The sequence below is a fragment of the Hemiscyllium ocellatum genome, chromosome 1, assembly GCF_020745735.1.
Source record: "Hemiscyllium ocellatum isolate sHemOce1 chromosome 1, sHemOce1.pat.X.cur, whole genome shotgun sequence".
In the NCBI taxonomy this organism is placed as follows: Eukaryota; Metazoa; Chordata; class Chondrichthyes; order Orectolobiformes; family Hemiscylliidae; genus Hemiscyllium; species Hemiscyllium ocellatum.
Genome location: NC_083401.1, coordinates 98,377,970 through 98,399,553, shown reverse-complemented (window position 1 = coordinate 98,399,553; position 21,584 = coordinate 98,377,970). Strand labels below are relative to the sequence as shown.

Below are 21,584 nucleotides of genomic sequence, written 5' to 3'. Positions count from 1 at the left end.
TTGATTAAATTTCATGTGAACATATGAAAAGGAAAAAGCATACTCTTGAGCCTCCTCTGCCATTCAATAAGATCATTGTTGATCTAATTTTAGATTAGATTACTTACAGTGTGGAAACAGGCCCTTCGGCCCAACAAGTCCACACTGACCCGCCAAAGCGCAACCCACCCATACCCCTACGTTTACCCCTTATCTAACACTACGGGCAATTTAGCATTGTCAATTCACCTGACCTGCACATCTTTGGACTGTGGGAGGAAACCGGAGCACCCGGAGGAAACCCACGCAGACACGGGGAGAACATGCAAACTCCACACAGTCAGTCGCCTGAGTCGGGAATTGAACCCGGGTCTCTGGCGCTGTGAGGCAGCAGTGCTGACCACTGTGCCACCATGCCGCCCATTTTTTTTTATACTATTAGATTACTTACAGTGTGGAAACAGGCCCTTCAGCCCAACAAGTCCACACCAACCCTCCAAAGAGCAATTTAACTTCAACTCTATATTCCTGCATATCCCCAATAATCTTTCATCCCCTTGATAATCAAACCTCTATCTTAAGATATGTAATGATTCTGCATCAACTGGCTTTTGAGGAAAGAAATTCCAAAGACTCACAACCTTTTGAAGAAACAAAATCTCTTCACCTCTGTCTTAAATGGGTGATCCCTTGTTTTTAAAACAGGCCCTCGAATTCCATATTCTCCAACAAGAGAAAATACCCTTTCAACATCCACCCAATTGAGTCCCCTCAGGAACTTATATGCTTAAATTAAGTCACCTCTGACTCTTCTAAACTCCAAAGGACACAGGCCTGTCTTGTTTAGACTTTCCTGTTATGGCAATGTTCACTCCAGGTATTAGCCTAATAAACCTTCTCTGAACTGCTTCCAGTGCATTAACAATAATCTTAATTCATACTTCAGATATGACAGTTATTTAATTTCCTTAATTAATGAAATCGTTGTGAGGTTGCCTCTAGCAAAGGTTTCAGCAGGACTCCATGAATGTTAAGCAGTGTTTGTTAACACTCAATCAACAATAGTTACCTTAGAGAATGTTTCCATTAAAGTTAGATTTCATATCTGAGAAACTAATTTACCTTGCCATTCCAAAATCAGAGACTTTCACCACATTCTTGTCCCCCACTAAACAGTTTCTTGCTGCCTAGTTTTGAGAAGAAATACCCAGGTTAAAAAGTTATTTCATTCATACAAACAGATTAATAACCAAATATGATATATATAGAAAAAAGCATATTGAGAAGCACAATAATGAAGGTTGTTTTAAATGCGTGACTGGACCTACCAGTAACCTTGCTGAAGTTTCTCAAAAATCAGTCACTCAGACAAACAACACCTCACATACCTCCTAATGGGACCAAATTCAAACTATAGTGTCATAGACTGCCAGGGAAACTGGCTGTCTCCAAAATCATCCGACTCAATAAAATTGTGAATAATCCCTATCCTGTTATAAAATGCATTAGTGACTATCCTTCTAACTGTTCAGGAGGGTCTGCAATGCAAACCGTTATCTTGCTGGTGTTGCAAAGGTATGTTATATTTAATATTGTTTAGAGGATTTAATTATTGAAGGATTTTGGAAAAAAAATTATTTAAAGATTTCTTTAAAGAGATTTCTTTAAAAGAGGTAATTGAAATTTCACTGTGGACATTGGAGTTTTTAACAAGCCTTTCTTGAAATCACGTAATGGTGATCATTGCTGTAAATCTAGTTGGAGCTGTTTGTTTTTGAATCGAGGGAATTTTGTTTTACTTGGTTCAGTTGGAGAGAGCCAGCTAAGGTAGAGGAAGGCTTGTTATGAACAAGCTTTCCAGCTGATCTCTCCAATTTCTGGAATCAATTCATGATGAAACCTATTTGTTCTTGTGAAAGAGTGACTGAAAGAATGTCTTGAGATCATAGTCCTGGAGCAAGCTGTACCTGCAAGACTTCAGAGACAACTATGCATGATTCACAACTTGACTATCTTGACCAGATGGGCCAATGGGCTGAGAAGTGTCAGATGGAGTTTAATTCAGATAAATGCGAAGTGCTGCATTTTGGGAAAGCAAATCTTAGCAGGACTTATACATTTAATGGTAAGGTCCTAGGGAGTGTTGCTGAACAAAGAGACCTTGGAGTGCAGGTACATAGCCCCTTGAAAGTGGAGTCGAAGGTAGATAGGATAGTGAAGAAGATGTTTGGTATGCTTTCCTTTATTGGTCAGAGTATTGAGTACAGGAATTGGGAGGTCATGTTGCGGCTGTACAGGACATTGGTTAGGCCACTGTTGGAATATTGGTGCAATTCTGGTCTCCTTTCTATCGGAAAGATGTTGTGAAACTTGAAAGGATTCAGAAAAGATTAACAAGGATGTTGCCAGGGTTGGAGGATTTGAGCTACAGGGAGAGGCTGAACAGGCTGGGGCTGTTTTCCCTGGAGGGTCGGAGGCTGAGGGGTGACCTTATAGAGGTTTGCAAAATTATGAGGGGCATGGATAGGATAAATAGACAAAGTCTTTTCCCTGGGGTCGGGGAATCCAGAAATAGAGGGCATAGGTTTAGGGTAACAGGGGAAAGATATAAAAGAGACCTAAGGGGCAACTTTTTCACACAGAGGGTGGTACGTGTATGGAATGAGCTGCCAGAGGATGTAGTGGAGGCTGGTACAATTGCAACATTTAAGAGGCATTTGGATGGGTATATGAATGGGAAGGGTTTGGAGGGATATGGGCCGAGTGCTGGCAGGTGGGACTAGATTGGGTTGGGATATCAGGTCAGCATGGACGGGTTGGACCGAAGGGTCTGTTTCCACGCTGTACACCTCTATGACTCTATGACTACAGATTCCAGAACATCACAGCAATTAATTCCAGAGCATACTGCGCTTTATCTTTATGCTTTCAAGAATAGCCCATTGGCCCAATGTGATTTCTTTCCCCAGGAACCCGGTATTATTTATTTATTTCTCTTTTTCTGAACTGCTTGTGCATGTATATGCATGTAAGCATGCACATTTCATGAATATTTACGAGGATAAACCTTTGTACGGTTATATTACTGACCGATATGTTAACCAATTGTTGCAGTTTTATTGAATAAATTGTGTCTTGATAATAAATACTGAATTGTGTTTATTAAGAAACTTGGTCAATACATCTCTTGTTTAAAAACCTAATGTGGATAAGCATTTAGTTGGACACCTTGGCACCTGAAAGAAGTATTTCTATTTTACATTGTGACCCACAAAATAGTAACTTTCTCCAATTTCAATTGTGAAAATAATAATGGTTGTCTTTATTTCTAATAAAAAAAGCCTGGTCATATGGCCTTCACAATGCTTTAACCACACCACCTTGAAATAGTTAGAGTCAACCTTCTTTCATACAACATAACCATTTTTTTCAAAAACCCCAACTCCAGACCACAAAGAAAAAGCCTTTGAATGGTGATCAAGGACATTTGATGTATATTTTTCTGTTGGTAAATCTGGGTGATTCTACGTTATTGGCACAAATGTGAAAAGTCAGAAAGAACATATGCCCTGATGACAACCCAATGCATTTTCTATCCGTTCAAATTAATGGATGAAAAAATCAATAAGTGGTCCTCCCTTATGTGAACCCTCTCATTTGGTTTTGTTCTGTGTTTTACCTGGGACCTATAGTACGTTAGGCGTAGGAATAGGAAAATTGTGCTCTCTGTCATTAATATTTTAATAGATTGCAGTCTTTAACATGGGTTTTAGTGAATAAAACCCATTCAATATTGTTACATTCTTCTTTCTCATAGCATGGCAGACTCAGTGCTTCTCATGTACTCAGTTCATCCAAACATTTATAAAGCTCTAGGACTTCTCCTTAGTGTTAAAGGACTCTTGCTAATTCATTGTGATCAACTGTAGCTATTCATTGATAGTAGGATGTATAAAGAATGAACTAAATTGTTTAATTCATGGTCATTTGGAATTTAGATATAGTACTAAGTTAAGACCAAGCAAAATACTCTGAAAGCTTCTCTCTGTTCTTGACTCATGTTATAACTCACTATGGTGGCTTGATACACAGCAGATTATGTTGCTATAATTGGAACATGCATTCACTCACTGAAGATGAATTGTTCACTCAATATCTGAACAAAACTGTAAGGAGCAAAATGTAACTGGCCACATACAATTGCAAAACAACAACAAAAGAATATTTGTCTCTTTCCTTTGCCATTCACCCTACAACATTAACATATCGATATACCCATACACATGTTATCAGAGACTTGAAATGCTAAACCACCACAGCACAATTTCATCCCATTATTTATTAATAGAAATATAGATAATAATGTCATCTGTCACTTATTTATAAGTATATTATTTCAGGTCTGAAACTTAACCCATCATTAATTCAGACTCTTCATAGGTGAGAGTGATGTGTAACAATGCTGCTTGGTCCACACAAAATTTACCAAAGTATATGATTGTAACAATGCTGATTTTCTACAGATAGCAGCCTACAAACTGATACTTTCTGCAATGGGACTACAGAATCCTTACCAAATCCCGGTGAATGAAATGGTTCCTCTCGAGGTACTTCATCCCTTCACATACATCCTCACAAATACCTAGTAAGGCTTCTTTATGAAGTCGGCCTTGTCTCTGTCTCAAGTAATTGAGCAGACAACCGTTTTCCATGAACTCTGTAACTATGCAGATTGGTCGCTTTTGTGTGCAAACCCCATAAAGTTGAACTAAATTAGAATGTGATAATCTCCTGAGGAAAGAAAGGAGTATTCATTCAGTGTCACTTTGAGCAGCGAATATCAGCATCAAATAATTGTAGAGTTCTTGGACTCTTGTAAGGTTAGAATTTAAATTGGTCCACTTTATCCAAAGATTATAATCAGTTTTATATTTAACCAAAGGGAAATCTGTGTGGCAGTAGATATTACTGATACCACACAAATCTGTATATATTTAATTAATGAGATAGTATGTGAACAAGAAAGTTTGTACAAATGGTAAACCAATCAAATATCCAGAATTATTACACTTAATCTTAAAACAATTATATCAAATAGACTTGAGACTTGTTTCGTACTGTGTTCAGGAATTGCCAGCTGATGATTATGTTCACTCCCATTTTTAGAGTGTGAATTCCCTGAATGATTGCCATAATTAGTCTGCTACAAACCTTTCTACCACGATCCAACTTTCTAATTTAATTATGTTGTATTTGGGGTATTGCAGAGGAACCTTGATTATCTGAAGGACACAGGCAGGCAGTATTTCAGTCAGTTAATTGAATTCCAGATAATTGAATGCCAGATAACATAGTTTAGCCAAGGATGAGAACCTTGTGACCTTTCGATAATCGGATAATCGAATGCCAGATAATCGAGGTTCCTCTGTATTGGGTTGTGTGGAGATAGAAGGTTGGCTGGTCGGCATTACATCACCTTCCTGTCAATTGCTTCCGTTTTCAAATTTTCTGTTGGTCATGACAACAAACATTGAATACTTGGATTCTGGATTAGTGGTGCTGGAAGAGCACAGCAGTTCAGGCAGCATCCAACGAGCAGCGAAATCAACGTTTCGGGCAAAAGCCCTTCATCAGGAATAAAGGCAGAGAGACTGAAGCGTGGAGAGATAAGCTTGGGGAGAGTGGGGGTGGGGAGAGAGTAGCATAGAGTACAATGGGTGAGTGGGGGAGGAAATGAAGGTGATGGGTCAGGGAGGAGAGGGTGGAGTGGATAGGTGGAAAAGGAGCTAGGCAGGTAGGACAAGTCATGGGGACAGTGCTGAGCTGGAACTTTGGAACTAAGGTGAGGTGGGGGAAGGGGAAATGAGGAAGCTGGTGAAGTCCACATTGATGCCCTGGGGTTGAAGTGTTCCGAGGCAGAAGATGAGGCGTTCTTCTTCCAGGCATCTGGTGGTGAGGGAGCGGCGGTGAAGGAGGCCCAGGACCTCCATGTCCTCGGCAGAGTGGGAGGGAGAGTTGAAATGTTGGGCCGCGGGGCGGTGTGGTTGATTGGTGCAGGTGTCTCGGAGATGTTCCCTAAAGCGCTCTGCTAGGAGGCGTCCAGTCTCCCCAATGTACAGGAGACCACATCGGGAGCAACGGATACAATAAATGATATTAGTGATTGTGCAGGTAAAACTTTGCTGGATGTGGAAGGCTCCTTTAGGGTCTTGGATAGAGGTGAGGGAGGAGGTGTGGGCGCAGGTTTTACAGTTCTTGCGGTGGCAGAGGAAAGTGCCAGGATGGAAAGGTGGGTCATGGGGGGGGTGGCGTGGACCTGACCAGGTAGTCACGGAGGGAATGATCTTTGCGGAAGGTGGAAAGGGGTGGGGAGGGAAATATATCCCTGGTGGTGGGGTCTTTTTGGAGGTGGCGGAAATGTCGGCGGATGATTTGGTTTATGCGAAGGTTTGTAGGTGGAATATTTGGAGCCTAATATGTGTAAATATATTGAACCTCAGTTGTAATGATGGAAAGTTGTTAATGTTTTACTTTTACAATACTCTTGGTGTTAATAATACCAGCATGTTACTGTTGTAAAAGATCAATGGCAATATAGGAATGCCACAAGTAGCACAACTGAAAAATGTAAATTAAATCTAAACAGTCAGCAGCACAAAACTCTTGCAGGTGGAGGTTTTGTCCTGCCCTGTCCTGATGCAGAGCAGGGAAACTTTCTGTCTTTGTATTCCTTCCTTTCATTTTCACAATCAAATCTTGAACTTTTCTATACAAGTAATAAAACTTACATCATGACCTTAGCTTCCTCGATAAAATCCTCTTCAGACATCGAACCTTCAAAAATGGTTTTGATTGCGACTTTATGCGTAGCTCTCCATTTTCCTAGACGCACCACCCCAAATTGTCCACTGCCCAGCTCTTTCATGAAAGTTAAATCAGATGTATTTATCTCCCATTTTTCTGTTTTTAAAAAAAAAGCTACTTTAAATGAAACATCATTTAACAGCAACTCATTTTTATCTAATTTACCTAAATGAAAATGTTTCAGGGTATTATCCTGTTTCCATTCATAAAATTATATCATTGGAAGTTTACTGGTTGGAATGATGAAGTACAATCAACAATTGAGATTACAACCTCACTGACTGGGATGTGAGCTTGGGTTATAAGATGTTCAGGTTGGGTTCAGGAGTAATTTTCCAAGCTGTTCCTCTGCAGTTAACCATCACAAGTACTAAGGCTGTTTCATAACATTAAGATAAGTGAACCAGAGAAACTAAGTGGAAATTCACCCTCTGGGTTTCTAATACTACTCTCTTTAAAAAGTTTAAATATATTCTTCATTAAAGTTAAAAGGAGTGAATATTCTGTTTCTCTTCATCTGGATGATTTGGGTTACGTGAGTGGGGAGGATCACATACAGTAAGGACTTCCAGGTCACTTCAGGCTTTTATATAGGATGTTATCCTGACACAGATTGGTGAGGTAGAGACAGGTCAGGCTAAATTCAAATATGGTACAGACTATCTGTGAGTGATCTTACTGGAGTTTACCGAATATTTGTTTACATTTTGAAAGCTTTTCTTTAAAATTGCCATTTCTTATTTACAGACTCCATGGAAAGTGAAAGGGGATATCAAATCTACACATAATGATGTAAATAATTATAGACAGTACCATAGCTGAAGCCAGCTGTTGCAGGAATACATCTTCCCATTAGCCCAACGGGATAACGAAATCTTGTGACAAGGCCTAGGCAATAGAAAAGAAGGGATAGTTTAACAAAGATTGGTATTGCATCGATCATTTTTATTCCCATAAGGCCTTAAGAGCACAAAAAAAGAACAGGATGAGGCCATTCAGCCCCTTGAGCCTGCTCCACCATTCAATAAGAACATGGCTAATCAGACATTCCTCATGTCCACTTTCTTGCATTTTTTCCCGTAACCCTCGATTTCCTTACTGATCAAGAATCTCATCCTCAAATATGCACAAGGACTGTGGCACCACATCTCTCTGTGGCAAGGAGTTCCAAAGACTCACAACCCTCCGAAAGAAATTCCTTCTCATCTCACAAGTCCATAAGTTATAGAAGCAGAATTAGGCCATTTGGCCCATTCACTCTGCTCTGCTGTTTGATCATGGCTATTATGTGTCTCAACCCCATTCTTCTGCCTTCTCCCAACCACTTACTAATCAAGAAGGGTCACCTCTTCATTCTGAGGCTGTGCCCTCAGGTCCTAGACCCTCCTGCTAGTGCAAACATTTTCCTCATGTTCACTCTCTCCAAGCCTGTCAATATTCAAAAGATGTCAGTAAGATTCTCCCTCATCCTTTTAAACTCCATTGAGTACAGACCTGAAGTCCTCAACAGCTTCTCATATGACAAGCCTTCATCACCAGGATCATTTTTGCAAACCTGCTCTGGACCCCTTCCAAGATCAGCACATCCTTTTTTTAGATACTGAGCCTAAAACTGCTCACAATGTTCCAAATATGGTCTGACCAGAGCCTTATACAGCCTCAGCAGTATACCCCTAATCTTGTATTCTAGCCCTCTTGAAATAAGTACTAACATTATGTTTGCCTTGTTAACTGCCAACTGAACCTAATTTGTTAACCTTAAGAGAATGCTGAACTAGGACTCCCAAGTTGCGTTTTGCTTCAGATTTCTGAAGCTTTTCGCCATTTAGAAAGTATGCCTGTATTCTTCCTACTAATTGCATAACCTCACACTTTCCCACATTTTATTCCATCTGCTACTTCTTTGCCCACTTTCTCAGCCTGTCCAAATCCTCCTTCAGCCTCCCCATCTCCTCAACATTACCTGCCCCTCCACACTTTTTTTGTCATCTGCAAATTTAGCAACAATGTTTCATTTCCTTTATTCAGATCATCAATGAATGTAAGTTTTAGATTAAAGCTCTTTTATTTTGTGCTGTACTCTCCCATGATAGGAAGTATCCTCTCAGAACTTACCCTGTCAAGCCCCTTTAGAATCCTCTATGTTTTGATAAGATCACCTCTCATTGTGCATTTCAATCATTACTATGCTCAGATTTCTCTAAAACTTGTTTTGTAAAGTGTAATGTTATGGAATATGAAGTCTCCATAGTTAATAAAAACAAATGTAATTCCTCAGAATGTCCCATCGTGCTTCACAGTCAGTCAATCAATTACATTGAAATTATTCGCTAAGAATGGATATCCCCACAACTTCATCTGCAGATGCCTAATAGACAGACAATGTGACAAGGACATGCCACGACCTAACTCACTAGCCATGCTACCTTACATAAAAATTGTCTCAGAACTGACAACCAGACTTTTCGAACCACTGGGATTCATGACAGCCCATAAACCAACAGCCACACTCAGACAACAACTCACCAGGACAAAAGACCCTATACCCATCATGTGCATGACTAACATAATTTACAAGGTTCCATGCAAAGTCTGCATGAAGCACTATATAGGGCAAACAGGCAGACAATCTCCAGCATCTGCAGACCTCACTTTTTACTCGTAGTCACTGGTATATTGGATCTAGGTCTATGTGCTTATTGATTGTGTCCGTGGATGAGTGCCATGCTCCAGGAATTCTCTGGCTGTCCTCGGTTTAGCTTGTCCTATGAGCGTTGGGGTTGTCCCAGTCAAATTTGTATTTCCTGTCATCTGTATGTATGGCTACTAGGGACAGCTGGTTGTGGCATTTAGTGGCTAATAGGTGTTTGTGTTGTCTGCGCTGAAAATGTGTTGCTGGTTGAAGCACAGCAGGTCAGGCAGCATCCAAGGAACAGGAAATTCGACGTTTCGGGCCAGAGCCCTTCATCAGGAATCCTGATGAAGGGCTCTGGCCCGAAACATCGAATTTCCTGTTCCTTGGATGCTGCCTGACCTGCTGTGCTTTAACCAGCAACACATTTTCATACCAGTGACTACAACAAACAACCAGAACTGGCAACGGAAACTGCAGAAACTGAAATAAATAAATTCCAGAAGAGACAGTAAAGTGGCACTGCACAGGAGATGCACTGAAAATGTCACCTAGATAGTGAACGAAACATCTGCAAATCAACTTCTCAGCTCAGCGAATATACCCTTAACCACGACAATTTTGAACATCTTCGTATTTCCTTCTCGTATGTGAGTGATGTCTCAAAACAATCTTTTTCTCATTATTGAGGACGTGTTTTATTGATTATTGCTGTAAAAACACAAGTTCTACACTGTCAATTGGCTACATGACTTCTTGGATGATTCTCATGAGCATAAATAGACAACACTGCCAGGACATTCTCAGGATCCCTGACACTGGCACTATACTTGATGTCTAGCATCCACCCAGTCAAGTGCTGGCAGTCTTAATGGTGGAGCAGCAAGCACCAACTAATATTCATCAAGACACACTGGTTGCATGGCAGACATGCCACTGTAATACAAATGAACATTTACACCCAGTTACTCTTTAAGCACCAGTGCCTTGGAAAGAGCCAGTTACATTAAAGTTCAAGAAATCTGACACCTTGATAGCCATTGGGATTGGATGGCCACCCATTCCTTCATGTCACAATTTCCTCTCCAACAATTAACACAGTTCTGTGACAGTGTGGGACATGCTATGTCTTCACTGACACTACAACTCATTAATCCAGAGGAAATGGTATTGAGGACAATAGACTTTGGGCCCCTGTCACCTCACTGCATATCCTAAGGGGACGTTCAGCTGCGATGTCTTCACATGAAGGATGGTTGGCATCTGCCATAGGTTGCTGCTGGTCTAACACTCTTCGTCTCAGGATATCATGCCAAGTGCTCCTCATGCCAAACACTCATCAGTTGTTTTTCAATGATCTTCCCTCTGTCATTAGGTCAGAAATGGGAATGTTTTGTTGATTGCACAATGTTCAGTGCCATTCACAACTGCTCAGATACTGAAGTTGTTTATGTTCATCTTTTGCTGTGCGTGGACAATATTCCAATTTGGGCTGATAATCAGCAAGTTGCATTTGGACCACACAGGTACCAGGGAATAACCACTTTCAACAAGAAATAATCTAACTACCTCTTCTTAACATTCACTGGCATTACTACCACTGCATGTCCAACTCACCAATATTCTGGGGGTTACCATTGATCAGAAACTTAATGGCAACTGGAACATAAACACTGCAGCAACAAGAGCAAGTTAAGACTGGGAATTCTTGGTATATAATTCATCTTCTGACTTCTGAAAACATGACCACCATCAACAAGGTATAGATCAGGCATGAGATGAAATACTCTCCACAGATCTGGTTGAGTGAAGCTCCAACATCAGACATGATGCTCGAAATTATCCATGTCAAATGATGAATCAGCATCCAACCAACACCTTACACATTCACTCCCTTTATCACCAACAGTCAGCATTGTAAACTACACAATGCACTGCAGCCACTTGCCAAGGTTCCTTCAAAATCATTTTGTGAAACTATGAATTCCACCACTGATTTGAACAAGCACAGTGGATACATGAGATCCCAACAGCTGTTGATTCCTCTCCAGTACACATTATGTTATCTTGGATCTATACCACCATTCCTGAGTCCCAGTGTCAAAATCCTGAAGACCCTTCCAGCACTGAAATTGCAGCTGTTCAAGAAGGCAGCTCATCACCATCTTCTCAACAATAATTTGGGATGAGCAATTAATGTTGACCTTACCAGAAATGTTCATAGAAAACGAGAAGCCATTTTGAACATAAAACTTTGCTAACACCAATAAAATGAATGTGCATATAACCTAAGATTTGGCATTATTCCTGAGCAAAGAATGGTACCCGGGACACATGTCTAATGTTCTTCAAAGACAGCAATGAGATTAATAATATCAGTCTGCACAAGTGACGCAAGCTGATGTGGCCTTAGTTAATGATTCACCTAAAGGATGGTACATTCAGACATGCAGAACTGGTATGGATGCTTCACTTGCTCTGAAGTGTCATCTTAATGTATGATCTCAAACTCCTGGCATAGAGCTCATGGGTTTCTGAGCCAATAGTAAAAATGTTACTGGCTTCGCATTTGATGTCGTCCTAACAGAGGCTGCAATAGCTAGGGTGTAACTACCAATCAGAACACTTGTATACTCTAGATACAAAATTAAATGCATTTTGTGTTTCAAATATTAGGATTGAGTTACTTCTACACTCTACCTGCTGCATTGTGTTCATGATATTTAATGAGTTCTGGGATGGTATCGAAGAGGTGTTTTTCTGCCACATAGTACTGTTTGTTTGATGTCTGCGTCTGTTTTATGTGGTAGTGTCTGACGGATCCATTTGGTTCACTGTAAGAAATCATGAAGATCATAAATAAAACAGCATATCAAAATATTCCTTTACGGTTACAACCACCAAACAGTTATTTTCATACAGGAGGTACTGCAGCCAAAGGAAAATAGTTGCATTTGTTCCAATTATATAGGTGTTGACTTCTTGTATCACTATATTTTTTATAAGAGGATGACATTTATTTGACTAGTAGCAAAAGTAATAAAATAAATTATCAAGAAACATATCTGTCATTATGAGTGAACAATTTTGCATTTTCTATACCATTGGGCTGCAACTATGCTATCAACTCATCCATTTTAAAGCAAATCCATTTATGTACAACACCTCAAATAACAATTCTCATAAAATATGAGTTTCCCCACAGGCTGCAGTATAATTATAATGTGCACTTGGATGACCAATTATATTGAAAGGATTAAGTGAACCATTTAATTGCAATGGTCTATTGGTAAGTAATAGTTTGAGACCAACTGAAGCTGATATTGATTTCATAGGTGAGTGCAATGAAGAGACCTAATATTATACTTTTCAGCAATTATTACATTGCTTAAAAAACTATCAAAACTCTGCTTTGTGTATATGTATAAAAGTACTGAAATCTATTTCCATTGGCCACAGTATGGATGGAGTCAGTATATCACTCAAAATAATGTTGATGCATCATGCATCGCTGTAATCATAAAGCACCTTTAGTATTTGGGGTCATGCAAATGCACAAAATGAGTAGGAGATATTCTTGGGATCTTTGAGAGCTTGTCCAGACATTATCATATATGTTGCAGTGATTTATCTGAATGCTATAATTCAGTGAAACTGTGACTGTTCAATTCTATCACTTTTCTAGTCTGTAAAAGGAAAATACAGCAATTTTTCAGATAGGGAAATATGACATGTGAAAATCTTCCAACACAGGTCAGAATTAGCTAGGACCCGAAATAAGGGTTGCCGTTTGCAGATGGTATCTGGACAAAGTGCACTGGTTAAACTGTAATGGGTCCCTTAATTAACTCTAAAGTCAATAAACTCCAGACTGCTTGAAGTATGAAGAAGTGGAATTATCTTTTCAAAGTGGAAAGATTTAGATAGTCAGGGCCTTGTACTAACTGAGCCAAAAATTTAAGAAAAACAATCTGCAAAGTACGACCTATTTTTATACTTGCACACTTAAATGAATAGCACAGAAAATCATAATGTTCCAGTTGAAAATTCATGAAGTAAAATCAATGATTACCCTCCAGCTTTAGTGTAAACAGACACTGTGTAAATTCCTTCTTGACTTGAGTCTCTGACAATAAAAGCCCCTTCTGTAGCCTGAAAAGAATATACACAAAAACATATTTTTTCAAAAACCTGCTAACGTTTGCAAAAGACTAAGGGGTGAAATTGGCCTTTGCACTTGTAACGAATTTGTGACATGCTTTGCATATGCTCAATATTGAAATCTAAGAGCAAGAAAATACAAAGTGATGTAAAACAGGTAACCAAGAAATACCAGCGGTGAAGAACAATTTCACCCCCCAACATTTGAAAATATAACACGAGTCAGAAATAATATGATGAAGACAAACAACTAATCTTACAATTCATGCTTACTTGTTGAAATCCTGTGCTCATTCTCACTACCAGTTCACCACCACCTTCTCAACGGCAACAAAGGATGGGCGACAACTGCTGGCTAGCCAGTGATACCATACCGTCCCATAAGTGAATTTAAAAAATCTCATTTGCTTTAACTTCATTCTCATTATTGAATAATGATTTGCCAAATCATTCATGCTCATAAAATATATCATGTAACCTGAATTTAATGCACATCCAAATAATAACATAAGAACATAAAAATGCAGGAGCAGAAGTAGCATCTATGTCCCCACAAGCCTGCCCCACCATTCAATAAGATCATGCCTCAGGCCTCAACTCCTGTTCTGTGCCAGTTCATTATAAACATAGAAACATAGAAGATAGGAGCAGGAGGAGGCCATTCGGCTCTTCAAGCCTGCTTCACCATTCATCACAATCATGGCTGATCGTCCGACTCGATATCCTAATCCTATTTTCTCCCCATAACCTTTGATCCCATTCGCCCCAACTGCTACATCTAGCTACCTCTTGAACACATTCAACGATTGGCATCAACTACTTCCTGTGGTAATGATTTCCACAGGCTTGCCACTCTTTGATTGAAGAAATGTCGCCTCATTTCCATCCTAAATGGTTTACCTTGAATCCTCAGACTGTGACCCCCATTTCTGGACACACCCACCATCGGTATCTGCCCTGTCTAGTGCTGTTAGAATTTTATAACTCTCAAGAGATCCCCCTCATTCATCCAGTGAAAATAATCCTTACCAAGGCAATCTTTCTTCATACATCAGCCCCACCGTCCCAGAATCAGCCTGGTAAACCTTCACTGCACTCCCTCCTTCCTCAGAAAAGGAGTCTAAAACTGCACACAATATTCTAGATGTGGTCTCACCAAGGCCCTGTATAACTGCAACAACACATCCTTGCTCCTGTACTAAAGGCCAGCATCCCATTTGCCTTCTTTACCACCTGCTTACCTTCAGCAATTGGTACACAAGGACACCCAGGTCCTGCTGCACACTTCCCTCTCTCAATTTACAACCATTGAGGTGGTAATCTGTCTTCTTTTTTCTTCTTCCAAAGTGAATCACCTCACATTTATCCAAATTATACTGCATCTGCCATTGAATTGCCCACTCACCCAACCTGTCCAAATCATGCTGAAGGATCTCTGCATCCTCGTCACAGTTCACCCTCCCACCCAATTTTGGTATCATCTGCAAACTTTGAGATGTTACTTTTTGTTCACTCGTGTAAATCATTAATATATGTTGTGAATAGCTGGAGTGCCAGCACTGATCCCTGTGACAACCCATTAGTTATTGCCTACCAATTTGAAAAGGATTCATTAATTCTTACTCCTTGTTTCCACTCTGCCAACCAGTTTTCTATACATCTCAATATACTTCACTCAATCCCGTGCACTCTAATCTTGCACAATAACGTTTTATGTGAGACTTTGTCAAAGTTTTCTGAAAGTCCAAATATACCACATCAACTCACTCCTGCTTGTCAATTCTACTTGGTACATTTTCACAGAATCCCAATAGATTTGTAAAGCATGATTTTCCCTTCATAAATCCATTCTGACTCAAGCTGATCCTGACACTGCTTTCTAAATGCTCCACTATAAAGTGCTTGATAATGGATCGAAGAATTTTCCCCACAACTGATGTCAGACTTACTGGTCTATGATTCCCTGTTTCTCTCTACCTCCCTTTTTGAATATTGGAGTGGCATTAGCTACCCTTGAATCTGCAGAGACTGGACCTGAGTCAATAGAATCCTATAAGATGGCCACCAATGATTCCACTATTTCTAAAGCCACTTCCTTATATACTCTGGGATGTAGATCATCCGGCCCTGGGGATTTATCCACCTCCAATCCCAAAAATTTTCCAGGCACCATTTCTTTACTAATTTGATCTCCCTCAGTTCTTCTCTCTCACTAAGTCTTGCATTCTCCAACATTTCTAGTATCTGATTTATGGCCTCTTTTGGGAAGATAGAACAAAAGTATGTAATCAGTTACTCAGCCATTTCTTTGAGCCCTATTATACATTCCCCTGTTTCTGTCTGTTGGAGACCTACATTTGCCTTTGCCAATCTCTTTCTCTTCATGTACCTATTGAAACTCTTAGGGTCAGTTTTTATATTTCCTGCAAGCTTACTTTTGTTCTGTATTTTCCCCTTCTTAAATCAATCCCTTGGTCCTTCTTTGCTGAATTGTAAACTGGTTCCAATCCTCAGACCAATTAGTTTTCTTGGCCAATCTGCATGCATCTTCCTTGGAGGGATACTATCTCTAATTTCCTTTGTAAGCCATGGCTTGGCGCTTTTACCTATTTTGCTTTTGTGCTGGACAGGAATAAACAGTTGTTGCTGTTCCCCCTTGTGTTCCTCTAAGCATTGTGGCTAATTTGATTTGCCCATTAAAGTCACCCATGATCATCGATATTTCCTTATCACATGCATCTCTAATTTTTCCATTTAATGCCATTCCCAACATGACCACCTCCATTTGGGAGTTTATATATGACACCCACTAATGTTTGTTGCCCTTGTATTTCTCAACTCTACCCACAAATTGTCGGAGCTAATATCCTTTCTCACTATTGTGTTAATTTCCTCTTTAACCAGCAATGCCACTCCACCATATTTTTTCCTTATTGCCTGTCTTTCCTAAATCATACTCCTAAAGTTGTCAATATTTCAAAAATTCTCTCTATTTCTTTATATACTGTCAGAGGTTCAATGTGTTTCAAATCCATGGGTAGGCAATGGCTTAGTGATAATATTACTAGACCATTAATCCAGACACTCAGGTAATGTTCTGGGGACACGCATTTGTTGGAAAATGAATTCAATAAAATTTCTGGATTAAGAGTCTAATAGAGTTATAGAGTCATACAGCCTGGAAACAGATCCTCCTGTCTAACTCATCCACATTGACCATGTTCCCAAACTAAATTAGTCCCACATGCCCGCACTTGGCCCCCACTGCTCCAAACATTCCTATTCATGGACTTATCCAAATACCTTTTAAACATTGTAAGTGTACCTGCATCCATCACTTCCTCTGGCACTCCAATCCACACACTAACCACTCTCTGCCCTTTCTAAAACTTACTCCTCTCACCTTAAAAATGTGTCCCCTAGTTTTGAAGTCCCCCACCTTAGAGAAAAGACCTCTGTTGTTCACCTTATCTATGCCCCTCATGATTTTATAAACCTCTATGAGGTCACCCCCCCAACTCCGAATCTCTAGTGAAAAAGGTCCCAGCCTATCCAGCCATTCTTTATAACTCAAACCCTTCATTCCTGGCAGAATTCTGGTAAAACTTTCCTGAACTCTCTCCAGTTTAATAATATTCTTCTTATAACAGGGTGGCCAGAAATACATACCAGAAAAGGCCTCTCCAATGTCCAGTGCAACCTTAACATGACATTCCAACTTCTATACTTAAAGATCTGAGCAATGAAGGTAGTGTGCTAAACATCTTTTTAACCATCCTGTCTACCTATGATGCAAATATCAAAGAATTATGTACCTTTACCCCTAGGTCTCTCTGTTCTACAACAATACCCAGTACCCTACCTTAATTGTATAAGTCCTGCCCTTGTTTTACCAAAATACAATACAATACTTCACATTTATCTAAATTAAATTCCATCCACCACTCCTCAGCCCATTGACCAAATTGATCAAGATCTTGTTGTAATTTTAGATAACCTTTATTAATTCTGGTGTCATCTGCAAACTTACTAATCACACCTCCTATATTATCATCCAAATCATTTACAAACTGGTCACAGACTTCTAGTCCAAAAAACAACCCTCCACCATCTCCTGCTGTTAAGCCAATTTTCTATCCAATTGGCAAGTTCACCCTGAATCCAATGTGCTCCAACTTTACTAATTAGTCTATCATGCGAAACCATGTCAAAGGCTTTACTAAAGTCCAGTGATGACAATAAAGTCATTCTCAATTGTTGGAATGAACGAACATCTGGTTCACTAATGTCCTTTAGGGAAGGAAATCTGCATCCTTACCTGGTCTGGTCTACATGTGACTCCAGACTACAGTAGTAGATTCTTAACTACCATCTGGGTAATTAGTGGTTGGTCTAGCCAGTGATACCCATATCCCATTAATTAATATTTTAATATTTGCAGACTGATTTACCTCTTGTCGAAGAAGCTGCTCTGCTTTGGTCCGTGTTATATTTTTACAGTACCATCTGCAGAAAACAAATGATTATTTCCATATTCAATACATCATCTTGGTGTCATAGTGCTGCATCAACAATGAACACTGAAAGACCAAACCTTCTTCCTTCCTGTGCTTTTACCTCAAACAAGCTTTCCTTAATGTTAAAACGCAAAATATTCTAAATATTTAGCAGGTCAGGTAGCCTGTGCGGAGGGAGAGATAAATAATATTTTTCTCCACAAACACTGACTGACCTGGTCAGTATTTCCAATTTTTGAGCTTCTGTTTCAGATTTCCAGCATCCACAGGGTTTTTGTTTCATTTTCCTAATTAATAAACTTCTCCTTATTCCTTTTAAAGCTTTGTCATATTTACTAAGTTGAGCAGTGTAAGGTTGTGTAGTTAACTTTACTATTGCTCCACCTTTAAATGGATAACACCAACCACTGAGACCCAAATAACTAACAAGGAAGCAAGAAGCAATTGGTAACAAGTCTGAAATTGTAACTGTGGTCCCTTGGCTCACCAAATAAGTTGTAAACATTCTGTGTTCTGAGTGGCTCATTTGAAAATATATTTTAAGTATTAATTGAGTAGATGTGAGCCCTCATTGCAGCCATTTTACTTTCATGAAATAGATCAAAAGTTAAGATTTAGCTCTACACTAAAATTGAGTTTTAGACTCTGGAGTAGTCATCCAAAATAGATATTTCACCCCTTTCTTAAGTTAACATTAAAAATGTTCTATTCCACTTTTCCACACATGATAACAGTCCAGCAAGGAACTACCACCACAAGGACAAGTTCACATTTGTAATAATTGGTTCGGACCTAATAAGGGGACAACAGATCCTTTCAGCACCACAGCCTTCCTGCCAGCTCCTCCCCATTTGCCAATCATCTTTCTGGAGGCTTCTGCAGGCAATGTAAGGAAACAACAAAAAACTATTGCATGAAACTTTTCAGCCATATGTAGAAGTGGCACAAGTGAAATGAAGCCTAGGAGCACATTTTGAGCCAACGGGTAGAGACTCAGGTGGAATTTCTTGCATTGTGCTTTTTATTTAATTATGATTGCAAAACAGGGGTAAATTATGCAAAGTCCTTCAAAATTGGTTAGGTCCCATATGCCATTAGTAGTGAAGTTGTCACATCAAATGTTCATTCTTAGTGTGCTCAAAGCACCAGTGTCTAATTTATTTGAAATCAAGGAGTGACCCTTTCTTAATTGCCAACTCTGAAATGCAAAATGTCACAAGACATTATGAGCATTCAAATAGCAGATGTAAGAGTTATGTAACGAACTTACTCAAATGCTTCGATATTATTTGATTTCTTTTCAGTCACATAGTTGCTTGGAATAAGTCCTTCATTTCTGAAATAACATATGTTAATTACTTTCTGTTTCATAGGAAAATTTCAATAACATAAGATTAGACAAATGCAAAATGAATACACAAGTGAAACAATGTAAATAATTTGGCAGTCAGTAACTCTAATTCAAGTTACTGACTGAGGGGGAGGATCCAGTTGTTGTGGTCCACATTGAGACTAACAACATAGGCAAAGCTAGGAGGACCTGTTTGGGGATTATCAAGCACTAGGAAAGAAATTGAAGTACAGGTCCTCAAGGGTCATAATCTCCGGATTACTGCCCGAGCCACGTGTCAATTGGCTTAGAGATAAGAAAATTAGGGAAGTAAACACGTGGCTAAGGGATTGGTGTGGGAAAGAGGGATTCCATTTCATGGGGCACTGGCATCAGTTTTGGAACCGGGGGGATCTGTACCATTGGGACGGTCTCCACCTGAACCGATCTGGTACCAATGGTCTAGGGAAGAAGATAAATAGGGTGGTCAGTAGGACTTTAAACTTCTGAATTGGGGGGAAGGGAAAGTGAAAGCAACAGGGAGTATGGAGTTAAATGGAACGAAAAGCAGGAGGATAGCATGTATGCAGGTGGATTTAACCTTGAGGCAGATTAGGAATGCAACAAAAAGGAAGGATAACTTAGGACGTCTTATGACTTCCAATATCTCTAATGATAAAAATGTTAGCATTAAGGCACTTTACGAATGCTACGAGCATTCAGGTAACAAAGCAGATGAACTAACGGCACAGATCATCGTGAATGATTATGATGTGGTAGGCATCACGGAGGCATGGTTGCAGGGGGTTCAGGATTGGCAGTTAAACATCCAAGGATTTACAACTTATCAAAAAGACAGGGAAGTAGGCAGAGGGGCGGGGTGGCCTTGTTAGTTAAGAACAAAATTAAATCTATGGCACTGAATGACATAGGGTCGGATGATGTGGAGTCTGTGTGGGTGGAACTGAGGAACCACAAAAGCAAAAAAAACCATAATGGGAGTTATGTACAGACCTCCTAACAGTGGTCAGGAGTCAGAGGCGCAACATGTACCGGGAAATAGGAAAGGCATGTCAGAAACGCAAGGTCACGGTGATCATGGGAGACTTCAATATGCAGGTGGACTGGGTAAATAATGTTGTCAGTGGATCCAAAGAAAGGGAATTCTTGGAATGCTTACGGGATGGCTTTTTGGAACAGCTTGCCATGGAGCCCATGAGGGAACAGGCTATTTTGGACCTAGTGCTATGTAATGAACCAGACTTTATAAAAGATCTTAAAGTAAGGGAACACTTAGGAAGCAGCGGTCATAACATGATAGAGTTCAGTCTGCAGTATGAAAGAGAGAAGGCAAAATCAGATGTAATGGTGTTACAGTTAAACAAAGGTAATTATGAGGGCATGAGAGAGGAACTGACGAAAATCAACTGGAAGCAGAGCCCAACAGGGAAGACAGTCGAGCAAAAATAGCAGGAGTTTGTGGGTATAATTGAGGACACTGTCCAGAGGTTCATCCCCAAGAAAAGAAAGATTATCTGGGGAGGGATTACACAGCCATGGCTGACAAAGGAAGTCAGGAAATGCATCAAAGAAAAAGAGAGATCCTATAAAGAGGCCAAAAGCACTGGGAAATCGAAAGATTGGGAAGGCTACAAAAACAAACAGAGGATAACAAAGAGAGAAATAAGAAGTGAGAGTATCAAATATGAAGGTAGACTAGCCAGTAATATTAGAAATGATAGTAAAAGTTTCTTTCAATACATAAGAAACAAACGACAGGCAAAAGTAGACTTTGGGCCACTTTAAACTGATGCTGGAAGCTTAGTGATGGGAGATAGCCCAGGAAGTAGCAGGAGAACTTAACAAGTACTTTGTGTCAGTTTTCACAGTGGAAGACATGAGTAATATCCCAATAATTAAAGGGAGCCAGGGGCTGAGTTGAGTATGGTTGCCATTACAAAAGAGATAGTGCTAGAAAAGCTAAAAGGTCTTAAAATTGACAAATCTCCTGGCCCCAATGGGCTACATCTTAGAGTTCTGAGGGAGGTGGCTGAGGAAATAGCGGAAGCGTTGGTTGAGATCTTTCAAAAGTCACTGGAGA

The 21,584-nt window shown here is 39.8% G+C and overlaps 1 protein-coding gene across 1 annotated transcript in view; it reads right to left on the bottom strand.

Annotated features, from left to right (window-relative positions):
* txk (TXK tyrosine kinase) overlaps nt 1-21,584 on the bottom strand; it is a 55,491-nt gene that overhangs the window by 9,256 nt on the left and 24,651 nt on the right. The window contains exons 5-12 of the mRNA XM_060830933.1: nt 19,424-19,489; nt 18,088-18,142; nt 13,548-13,627; nt 12,176-12,309; nt 7,657-7,731; nt 6,768-6,939; nt 4,554-4,770; nt 1,102-1,166 (exon numbers count right to left, since the gene is read on the bottom strand). Coding sequence (XP_060686916.1) covers nt 1,102-1,166; nt 4,554-4,770; nt 6,768-6,939; nt 7,657-7,731; nt 12,176-12,309; nt 13,548-13,627; nt 18,088-18,142; nt 19,424-19,489 — 864 coding nt within the window. The remainder of the gene's footprint in view (nt 1-1,101; nt 1,167-4,553; nt 4,771-6,767; nt 6,940-7,656; nt 7,732-12,175; nt 12,310-13,547; nt 13,628-18,087; nt 18,143-19,423; nt 19,490-21,584) is intronic.